This window comes from Solanum stenotomum, chromosome 10, assembly GCF_019186545.1.
Source record: "Solanum stenotomum isolate F172 chromosome 10, ASM1918654v1, whole genome shotgun sequence".
Taxonomy (NCBI): domain Eukaryota; kingdom Viridiplantae; phylum Streptophyta; class Magnoliopsida; order Solanales; family Solanaceae; genus Solanum; species Solanum stenotomum.
Window position 1 is genome coordinate 41,910,302 of NC_064291.1, and position 12,667 is coordinate 41,922,968.

Below are 12,667 nucleotides of genomic sequence, written 5' to 3' on the forward strand. Positions count from 1 at the left end.
TCATTTTTTCACCCTACCCTTGAACCCCCACCCCCACCCCCACCCTGCACCCCAAAAAAAATAAATTAAGTTTGCTTTTAAAAAATATTTTCAATTTCAAAATTTCATTTTTTCACCCGTACCCTCGACCCTCCACCCCAAAAAAATATTTTAAGTTTGTTTTTATAAAATATTTTCAATTTCAATTTTTTTTAATCAAATTGTGAACATATATAGAAAGGAAGTCCAATCTATATATTGTGATTTGTGGGAGTGACAAAAGCATAAAGTAGGGGTGTACATGATCGGGTTGGTTTGGAGTTTTCAAATATCAAATCAAATTATTTGTGTTAAGTTTTTAAATTTATAAATTAAACCAAATTAATAAAACTTGAGTTTTTTTGGGGGTTTTCAACCTCGGCTGGTTCGAATTTTTCAAATATCAAACCAAACTAATAAACCTCAGATTTTTTTTTGGGTATTTGGATTTTTTTTCAGTAAAGTATTCATACAAACAAATATTGATTATGAGTGATAACACTAAAATATTCAATGAAAATAATAATGAAACCGTATAAATTAAATATTGCAAATTCATAAATCACAATGAAAATGATCATAATTTAAAAAGTACTAAATCATGCTAAAACAAGTCTAATATAAGTATTAATTACATGATTAAACATTAAAGAAAAATTAAATTTAGGTTATGTATTTTAAATGTCTAAATCAATGAAAAATCAAAGAACAAATATTCAACATTATTTTCCTTCTTAGTGTTGAATTAATTTTTTTATTAGCATTAATATTGATTCAATTTTGAATTGAGCTTTTTTAGAGTTACTAATATATGTAGACTATAACCTTTATTGGACCATTCAAAATTTTAAGTCTCAAAAAACTTGAAAAAATATGTTAAAAGATAAACATTATGGAAACTTATAAGAAATATTTAGAAATTACATCAAAGTAAATATTTTATGTATGAAATAAATTTTAAAATTGGTTTGGTCTCAAATTGACTTTTTTTAGTTAAAACCAAACCAACACAAGTATAGTCGTATAATCAGAGTTTTTTTTTAAATATTAAACCAAGTCAAATTAAATTATTAGCTGTTTTTTTTTAACTTGACTCAATTTGCAATTTAATTCGATTGAAAGGAGTTTCCCAAATTATAATTAATGCAAGAACATGCACTTCAATTGTACGTTTCTCTCAACTAAAATAATATTTTTAAATGCATGCATGTTCAGTGCATTCTTACATATACAAATCATACATAATTATTAACCAAAATAAAAAATAAAAAAATCATACATAATTCTGGTCTACATAGCTGACGTGCGTGCTTGACACCTTTATATGACCAAAATGTCTATTTATCCAAAATACTTTTCTTATTTGACCAAATTTAGATAGAGGTACCCAATAAATAATAATTGTGGTGGTAGGAGATATTATATATTTCGTTAAATTAATTAAGATAATGAATAAATTGACTCGAATACATAATTATTAAAAATAAAAAAAGCCTACTTCTCCACTTCTCCGTTTCCTCATACACCTATTTTAAATATATATAAATAACATCTCAATAATGCTTTCTTGGGTAGTTTTGTACTAGGGCCTAGGGGTGTTCACTTTATTTGTAAGTTTTGTCAAGAATATACTTTCTCTTCCCCAATTTAATACTTCATTTTTCTTTTTAGTTCATTAAAAAAGAAAATCTAACAATTTAATTTTAAAATATTTATTTTATTTTTAATGAAATGATTTACGATTAGAGGCGGAGCTAGATGGGGGTTTGTAGGTTCGGACGAACTCACTAGCTTTTCTTTAGATCTTATATTTGTATTAGAAAATTTAATAAATACATATGTATATTTACTTGTGAACCCTAGGGTTGTTCATGGTTATGGTTAACAAACCAAATCGAACCTCAATCCGAACGAAACTGATATTTAGTTTGGTTTGATTAGGTTTGATTTTAAATTTTGAAAACCGATACTATTTGGTTTGGTTTTGATTTTACTAAAAAACAACCACAAAAATAACCAAATCGAACTGATAAATTAGATATGTAAAATTTATAATTATTTATATATTATTCATAAATAAAATATAGTTATTTTGTTAAATTTTAATTAATTTAAATTTTTAACTTTACCATTTTCTCAAGCCGAACACTTAAATTTTAGCCAAACTATTACAATCCTAAGTCTAAGTCCATCAAAATTCATTACTTTAGTCTTTACATATCCTACCTCACATAACATTAGTCACATTTTCTCTTAATTGAATCACTTTGTTCAGGTAATAATAACTCTAGTATTGCTTAATTGTTTAATTGAACCAACCATAGGAAATTTCTTGTGGATTGTTCATGTCGTAGGTGTTTGTGTCTATCGAGATACGTATGTCCTAAATTTTTTTATTACTTTCAAACCAAAAAAACCATAAAAATTGAACCAAACCGACAATAACCAAACTGATGGTTATTTTTTTCGTTTGGTTTTAGAAACTTTAAAACTGACTAGATTGGTTTGGTTTTTGTTTTAACCAATAACTGATTCAAACCGAACCACAAACACCCTAGTGAACCCTCTAACAAAATTGATTGATAGTCCAGTGATAAGAAAGGACGGTGAAAATGTTTTTCACACTAGTGTTGTGGGTTCGAACCCCATTATCAATAAAAAATTCTCTTTTTCTTTTTTAAAGAAAGAACCATCTATATTTAATTTTAAACTACAAGTTTCAAAAAAAAAAATTCATTTTTTGTACTTTATAATAAATTAAACTAACTCATATAAATTAGAACGAAGGAAATACTAAATTATTTTTTATGACAAAACACTAATTTAATGTGATAAGATTAGTCAAATTTTTTGTTTGGCGTTGTGGCATGTGGGGGCGGCGAGCTTCGCATTTGGCATGTCGGCAATTACCATATGTTCACAAAATATCTTCTTTTTTCTTCCCTTAGAGAGCTTGTCGTCTCCAATTTCAATCGTATTTATAACGTGGACACCTCCCCTACAAATATTATATTCATTTCTAAAATGTTACTCACCGTTCACTTTTATTTATTTATTATACTTCCTCTAACTCAATATAAATGAGTGTGGAATGTGTCATGCAAAGAAAGATATTAAAAGATATTACATAAAAGAATAATCTTGGGGAAAAAAAGTAGGTAATTCTGGAAAAAATATTAAATGTTCTTAAGCATTGAAAATTTATTTATTTTGTACTTTAAGAAAAAAAGAGTTAACAATTCATTTACTATATCGGATGTGAGGGATTATAAGGACAAATTACTTAACTACACTCCTTTACTTATCTTAATATTCATTTATCCCTATTTAGTTCAAAAATTTTAAAAATCCCTTATTTATCTATGTATCCCGCATGTATTCCGCGCACAAGCTATGTATCCCGCTATGTGAAATGTATCAAACGCTATGTATCCCNTATCTTAATATTCATTTATTCCTATTTAGTTAAAAAAATTTTAAAATCCCTTATTTATCTATGTATCCCGCATGTATTCCGCGCACAAGCTATGTATCCCGCTATGTGAAATGTATCAAACGCTATGTATCCCGTGCACAACGTTATGTATCCTGCTATGTGAAATGTATCAAATCTAATGTATCCCGTGCACAACGCTATGTATCCCGCTATGTGGAATGTATCAAACCTAATGTATCCGTGCACAACGCTATGTATCCCGCAAACATCATTTTTAAGGGATTTTTGGTAAATAGAAAACTAGAAGGGATAGGATGTTATTTAGTACTTATAATATGTGGTTCGTATAATTTATTACTAGCCCAGTTTGAAAATTCAGTCAAAATTTATCATTTAATTCCTAATTTAACTTTATGATTAACTATAACAATTTTTAATACGTTTCTCAAAATGTGAAATTTATTATAATTGAAGGATGATAAAATTATTATTTTATTTATTTATCGCAACTTATAATTGGATGTGATAAATCAATAATGAACAGATAAAAATAAACAGAAGAAGTAATTAAATAAGTAGCTATTTGATATTTTACATAAGACTTCACTTACCTATATAGGAGTAAATTTGGAAGACTACAATTAATATGTTCTTGAATATGTACATATTTCAATTTTCATTGTTGTTCTGAGGAAGCTAATTCTCTTTTCTGTTGGTTGGTTTATATAGAAGAGGAAAAAATAAAGAAAATTTTACAAAATTATTTTCTTAGTAATTTACTATAATATCATATCCCCCCCAGACAAATAGAATCTTTTTCTCTATTTTTCCTTTTGGAAATATACTTTTTTTGTGGGGTTAGGATGAGTTAAATAATTAATGGAACAAAACAATTATTAAAGCAATAATTCCTCAACGCTTCTCCAACATAAACATGTTGATGAAATAATTCAACATTACACAATGAATCCCAACAACATGTGCCCTGTCTAGATAAGAATTTTACATGAATATTAAGGTATTGGATGGGGATTTCTGAAACTTAGTAACTTTTACGCGAATTTTGTATTTATATTGAAAAATCTAGTAAATATATAAGAAACAAAGTATGTTGTTAGTCTAGTGACAAAACATAATGAGAGGTATACTTGGACAGTCATAAAGATTTGAAAACAAGTAGTTCAATATTTATAAATCTTTTAGAAACTCAAACAAATTTGGATCAACTAATGAACTATCCTCTAATGAAGAATTCAACTTTACACATTTAGGAAGCACTTAGCTAATTTTAAGTTCCATTGAGTTGTTTAGATTCTTGCAACTTTTGGAACATCAACAGGGAACTGGTGAATTTCATCCATCCAGGGATTCTTCTCCTTGTCTGGATTTATACTTCTCAAAGCCTTCCAAACAGCACTGTTACACTTAAATCCTGAACCAAATGCTATCTGCCACGTTCGATCTCCCTTCCTGATCCTACCTTTGGCTTCCGAATAGGCCAATTCGTACCAAAGGGAGCTGCTTGAAGTGTTGCCAAATCGATGAAGTGTCATTCGTGAAGGCTCCATATGCCAATCAGAGAGCTGAAGGTTTTTCTCTAGTTCATCCAGCACAGCTCTTCCACCAGCATGAATGCAGAAATGCTCAAATGCTAACTTAAAATCAGGGATATAAGGCCTTATCTTCGCCTTCAATAGCTTCCTTCCCACCAATGTGGCGAAAAAAAGGAACTGCTCAGACATAGGAAGCACAAGAGGACCTAATGTTGTGATGTTTGTCTTTAGAGCATCGCCAGCTACTGCCATCAGTTCCTTTGACAGAGAGACGCCAACTTTTCCATCGGAATCTTCCAATTGGTAAACACATGTGAAGCACTTATCATCAGCACCTTTGTGAGTTCTAACAGTATGGACCAGCTGGTATTTTGACCGTTTCTTATCAGATCGTTTATTTGAGAGCAACACAGCAGCACCTCCCATCCGGAATAAACAATTTGGAAGGAGCATGGATTTCTCATTGCCAAAATACCAATTCAAAGTGATGTTTTCCATGCTAAGCACTAAGGCATAAGTGTTGGGATGGACTTGAAGAAGATCTTTTGCAAGATCAATCGAGATCAAACCAGCACTACAACCCATTCCACCAAGATTGTAGCTAATAACATTCCCCCTAAGTTTATAATGATTAACAATCATCGCGGACAAAGAAGGGGTTGGGTTAAACAAGCTACAATTCACTACTAAAATCCCAATATCCTTAGGCTTAACAGAGGTTTTAGCAAGAAGCTCATCAATAGCTCCAAACATGACAGCCTCAGCTTCTTTTCTTGCTTCCGCCATACAAGGATTTGGCGGTACATTAGTCACAGCCTCAGGGAGGTAAGTTGAATCACCAAGACCAGACCTCTCAACAATCTTCCTTTGAAACTCAAGATTCCCATCAGAAAATGTTCCAACAGACTTAGACATCTCCAAGAAATTCCCCTTTGTACACTTCCTAGCATCTTCGGGTTTATAACACGAGAAATTAACAAGGTAGACCGGGATAGGACGGGTAATGAAATAGACAGTAGACAAAAAGACCAAAAGGGTGGAACAAATAACAACAGATATGAGATTGAACCTAAGCTGATCCCAAAGAGCATACAAGTCATTTGGTGAGAATGTTGAGAGTTGAGCAGCAATGATAACAACTAGAGGTGACAAAAACAGGTACATTCCATGAGTAATAAGGTAATGATAACCAAGTTTAACATACTTAAGTTTCACAGATTGTTGGAAATCAGGAAGGTTTCTTGAATTTGAAGATGGCTTAGATTCATTCATTTTGATGAAATTCTAAGAAACCCAAAATCAAACAGTTGAAGGGCAATTTAATCCTATAATCAAGATTGACTATACTACTATTTAAGGGCAATGTTTACCTACAAAGTTTGACTTTCCCCAAAAATTGTGTTTTGTAGGAGTAGTCAAGATTGAATTTTTACAACATTTTAAGGGTAGTTTAACAACAAAGGGGGCAACAATAGTCAAGAACAACCTCACCAGAAACTCAGCCCAAAATCAAACAACCTCCTGCAGAAAAAGAACAACAAACTTCAATCAATCTTACAACAACAATGACATATATGTATACACAAACTATATTATTACCTGCGCAAGGTAGAGATGTTGTTATCCATAAACTAAAAAGGAGCTAAGAAAAACAATTAAAGACAAGAGTATAAGAAACCTTTAAAACACAAGTTAAGAGAGGGAAGTGAGGAAATGGTTTTTAAATTGGTACAGTGATCATCACAATATTTATAAGCCAGAGAGCGAAAATTGGGATTTGAATTTTAAAAAGAGTTGATGGTCAAAAAAGAACATATGAATTTTTTATTTTTTTTAAACTAATAAAAAAGAACATATGAACTACATTGAATTGTTGGACTTTTTTTTATAGTTCAACAGAAATAAAAATCTTAATATTCAAAAAAATTATTACACTTTATATTTTCTAAGAAAATAGTTTAAAAATAATTAAGAGAATTTTATTGATCAGAATATTTATAAGCTAAGAAAGTGGAAATTGGGATTGAATTTTAAAAAGATTGAACAATAAAATAAGGTGTGTTTTGGTACATAGAAATGTGTAGACTTGTAGCCTTTCTACATAGAGCTGTGGGTCCTTGTTTTGGGCCAGTTTTTCAGTGCCATGAAAATCATATTTTTGGTGAGAGAACATGTTGGACGGGTATCTTTCTTCCAGCTGTATTTCAACTTTTTTTTTTAGCTCTTTTAACAAATATTCTTTTATTTTTCAAAATATTATCCTCTTCATTTCATATTAATTGAATTTTTGAGGTATTTTACACCTTTTAAGAAAAATAGATTAAAAACATAAATTAAATATAGTTTTCCATTTTTACCCTTATTAATCATCGTCAAATTTATTGAAGTAATTACATTGAAAATCCAAATGAAGGGTAAAATTGGATGAACACTCTAAAAGTAGTCTTGAAAATTGAACAATTAAGTTAATTTGAAAAATGAAAAATGCCTCAAAAATTCAATTAATATGGAATGGAGGGAGTAATTACTAATACATACAATTTTTAGATTTAAAAAATATAGATATCCGATACTAAAATACTTCATATGTCCCTAATTAATTGTTCATTTTTTCTTTTTTAGTTGTCCCTAATTACTTATCCATTTTGACAAATCAAGAAAAGACAATTTTTTTTTTACCTATTATACCTCAATTAATTACTTTGAAAAGGTAGACTTTTTAAAAATCTTAAATTTTTAATTCATCCACTTCATAATTAATAGGGATAAAATAGTAAACTCACTATATCAATAATTATTTTCTTAATAAGTGTGCAAAATCAAAAGTGGACAAGTAATTAGAGACAGAGGGAGTAATTACTTTTGTGAGGTAGTTTGATTTGACACTTAGTGTATCATTTAGTGTACCATTTTACTTGTATATACAATATTTTTTTCGATGCAGGGTATCCAATTGGACACCCTAACCACCACGTGGCTACGCCACTGCGGATCCCCAATCATCCGATATTGAAATAACTCATAACGCTTCGGCTCCTCAATTGTCCATACGGAAATACTCCATCCATTCCTATTTATGTGTCACCATTTAATTAGATTTCACATGCATTAAAAAGCTAAGTAATTTTACTAATTTATCATTATTTAATATTTTTTTGAATTCAAGTTTTTAATCAATGAACATGAATTATAGACTTAATATATATATATATATATATATATATATGAGAAGTGCTAAATGGCCAGAATTATGTGGCCATAATTTGGCCAGAATTGTAAAAAGACTAATTTAACCTTGTTCCCTTCCAAAGTAAAGTCAAGTATTTATTATTACTATTTTCTAAACTTCTAAAAGTACGCGTGAACAATAATTATTATGTTTAATGAGTTAGAATTATTATCAATTGTGTGAAAGAAATTATTCAATAGATTTTATAATGTGGGACCCATTACAATCTAACTTCGCCTTCTTTTAATTCTTCATAATTCACTCTTTGTTTGTTCCTTTTTCTTCATCTTTTTTGTCATCCTTTCTTTTTTCTTTTCCAACATGTAAAATTAAATTATACAAATTCAAATTCCATAAGATATCTTTGGATATAGTTTATCAATGATTTTCGAGTTTTGAACTTGTAAAATAAGTTAACATTTATTTATTTCTATTATATACAAATCATCCAATTCTAAAATCAAGCATACACAAAAAAATATTCGTTAATATCTAACTTCATAATACAAAATTTGTTGTGGGATAGTAGTGCATTTTTTTTCTTTATTTTAATTTCATTATAGTATAATTAATACACTATCATCAATATTAAAAAAGAATATGATTTGTTTATTCTTTTCTTCACTAATATACTGATTTGAATATTATATTTCATAATCATCTTTTAAAAAATGAATAAAATATTATTTTATGATAAAATTTAAAGATTATTCTTTATAGAGAAAAAATAATGTTATTTTGTAAATTAGATGTTTCTAAAAAATAATTGATGATAAGACAGTTATAACTATGCCATGAATAACACATTAATTATGGCCAAAAAACGTCCAAAAATAAACTAATTTATAGTGTGAACATGTCATTTTACAATTCTGGTCAAATTATGGTCAAAATGATTTTCCCATTGGGATATACATTTATTAAAAATCATTTTCATTTAATATAGAATTTTCTACCAAAGGAGAAAATTAAAATACATGTTAATAATATACATAAAAATATGTTTTTAAATATAATTTAAAAAATATTTCAATAAAGATAATCAAAACTCAAAATACTTTAGAATTGATAAAAATCAACACATTATAGAACTACGTATTTAATTTTTAAAACATAATAATTAAATATGTAGTTTTAAATACGTAATTTAATTTTTTAAATCATAATATATTTAAATATGTAGTTCAATTTTTTACAACATAATAATTAACAAATATCAAAACTACAACATTAATGTGTAACTATCTTGGATTGTTGTGAAATAGGATCGACACTTATGAACCATATGATTTTTAGTATTTCTTTATTGTGTTGATATCTACTGATTCTAAAGTATTTTGAATTTTGACTGTTATTATTGAACTATTTTACATTATATTTAAAAATTATTTAAAAATGAATTTAAATAATTATTTAAATAGGTAATTTAAATTTATTCATATAATAAATACAATAAAATTACTTACTTTTAAAAATTCTTAATCAATTTTTTAAAAATTATTAATTTGAGAGCAAAAAAAAATATTGTGACTACAACTATGTATACTTAATATTTTAACATATCATTTAATAACAAACATTTTTTTGATAAAACAACAAATACTACTAATAAAGAAAAATATATATGTGATGAAACTTTGATCTAGTTCATGTTTAACAAATTTGTGTTGTCATTATCATCAGAAAACTATGAAGATGTTTTTATTTTAATTTTTGTTTTATAAAAGTTTATTTTGAAATCATAAAGAACTTCTATATTCTTTCCTAGTTATTATTTTTCAATGAAGAACCATCAATATTTTTTTCCAAAAAATATTTGTATATGTCTGTAGTACTAAAATAAATAAATAAATATTAATTTTAATGAGTCTTTATTTGTGTATGATGTGATTCATATACATCCGAGGATATGAAAACAATCACATGATAGAGGAAACATGATGGTAATTTCAGTTTTCTTCATATTTCACTCACATACATTTTAAGTATAATCAGATAAAATATATATTTATCATTTAACTTTTTTTCTAGAAAATCCATGCGTAACAACAACTCCTTTAAATAAATAAGAGTAATTGTTTTGCCAACTTGGTGAATTCAGATTTTTAATTTTGAGTATTATAGATATAAATTTTTAATATTTAAATTTAGATATAATTTATCTTTTCATGATTAGAAATTATAAACTAAAATAGGTAGCCTACAATTTACTCCTCTTTTGTACTTTTTATTTTATTTTATCATTAAGAAATAAGAAATGAAAAATAAATAAACAAAAAAAGAATAAGTAGAAAGGAAGAAATTTAGAAATTGGAAAAATTATAGTATATATATATTTTTTTACTACTACTGCTATATTTTAATTTTTTTTTTTTAGATCTTGAAAGTTTCAAGTAAGAAAAGTGGGTGAGACTTATGTTTTCTTTGGTTAACTTTGTGATTTCTTTCTCATGTTTAATTATGAAATCATTAATAATTAATCTCATTGATCATTTTCAATGTATTGGAAACATAATTGAAGAATATATTCAATATTTAAGTTAAAGGGCAAAAATATCCAAAAATAAACTAATTTATAGTGTAAACATGTCCTTTTACCATTCGGCCAAATTATGACCAAAAGGATTTTTCCTATATATATGGCTACTGGTTGACTCAGTTGTTTGACTATAAATGTTGCGTCTTGGAATAGAAAAAACGAGAAGAAAATGGACGCCAGCACTTCCGTAAGGATTACAAATTGGTTGGTAGTTTCTTTCAAACGTGTATAAATAATTAATGTGTTGGTGGGGAAGTGGCAGCTATGTGTTAAAATTGATTTATACAATGCGTATAATGTCTCACTTTGAAAAATAAACTTTATCGTGTGGTGTGTCGTGTGTGGGAGGGAAAGAGAAATTAGGTATTAAATCTATCCTTGTGTTTGATAAGTATTACTCTTTCGGTTCACTTTTAATTGTCTGATTTTCTTTTTTAGAGTCAAACTATAAGAACTTTGACAAATATTTTATGATGTATTTGTCATTATATTTATATGCAAAAAAATTGTAATTTATAGTACTTTTCGTATAGTTTTTGAAAATTCAAATTTTTATTGTTTAAAATTAACTTTAAAAATTAGTCAAATTAACTTTCGAAAAGCAAAACATGACAATTAAAAATAGGTGAAGGAAGTGTTAAAGCATGCAATTAGTGGACTTAAATCGCACCTCACGTAAATTTTCCCAAATAAACATGGCCAATCAATGTGCATTTATTTGTTAATCGTAAATAAAAGTTATACATGAATCAACACTTGTATTAAAAAATATACTAATATTAGTTCCAACACAATCAAGTTGGGGGAAATACTTCTACGACTAAGGAACTGCAAGATTTAGAAAATATAACTTTGTTTTTTAGTGGAAACAGATAAAATAGGGCACAAACAATGTAATATAAATATATTATAAGTATTTTAAAATGTATTATGCTTATTTCACAAGAAATAGACGCAATGTATTACAAGTTTGTGATCCAATACTGTGTCTAAGAAGAAAAAACTACTTGAGTGAATATTTTTTTTAATAAATAATTATTAATATTAACGATACTTTTTATTTATCACTCTTTTTGTCTTTATTTATTTGTTGAATTTTGATTTGACACACCTATTAAGAAAATAATTATTGATATAGTGGGTATGCCATCATACCCCTATGAGATCCCTAACATATTTATTTACTACATTTTCCAAAGACAATAAATTGATGATATAATAAGAAAAAAAATTGTCCTTCTTTGATTTGTCAAAAACGACAAAAAGAGAAATCAAATTATGAAATATTTGACAAGTAAATAGGGATGGAGAGAGTACCATTGATAGCAATACAATGACAAATCTACTATGTATTAAAAGTGAATATGCATGTAATATAAATATAATATAAGTATTTCAAAATGTACTATGCTTGTTTGGTAAGAAATGGACACAATGTATTACAAGTGTATTAAAGTGTGGCAAATGTATTATCGATGAATAAAAATTGTATTATATGTATATTAAGTAATAAATATTTTCTTAATATAGCATATCTACGTAGGTTTAGCGAGCAATTTTGAAATCATTTTAGAAATACTTTGATTTGACATATACGATCCGTTGAATAGTTACATACTACATTGGATCTTTGTACATGAGTAGGGGCAGAGCTAGAAGGTTCGACTGAATTCCTTTTACTAAAATAATCTTCTGCGCAAATAGGGTAAAAACAACTTTTTGAGTATATTGAAATTGTTGAAGCAACTTTACCATTTCGTTAGATTTTTTTTTTTGTTGTATAAAATCCTGTTCCCGCCACTATTTACCTAGGTGTATAGGCGATATGATTTACCAAAAGATTTTATCACAACAAAAGTATTTACTTACAAAGAAAAATGAAGTAATAATTT

General features: G+C 27.5%; 1 protein-coding gene across 3 annotated transcripts in view; it reads right to left on the reverse strand.

The window, feature by feature from the left end:
* Window positions 1–4,694: 4,694 nt before the first annotated feature.
* Window positions 4,695–12,667, reverse strand: part of LOC125841724 (3-ketoacyl-CoA synthase 11-like) — a 303,969-nt gene continuing 295,996 nt past the window's right edge. For 2 of the 3 annotated variants that reach the window (XM_049520899.1, XM_049520898.1), the window contains exon 2: window positions 4,695–6,525. In XM_049520899.1, the coding sequence (XP_049376856.1) occupies window positions 4,762–6,279 (1,518 nt within the window). In that variant the 5' untranslated portion in view covers window positions 6,280–6,525 and the 3' untranslated portion in view covers window positions 4,695–4,761. Of the gene's footprint in view, window positions 6,529–6,685; window positions 6,828–12,667 lie in introns of those variants that run through there. The other variant, XM_049520897.1, reaches the window with a different exon arrangement.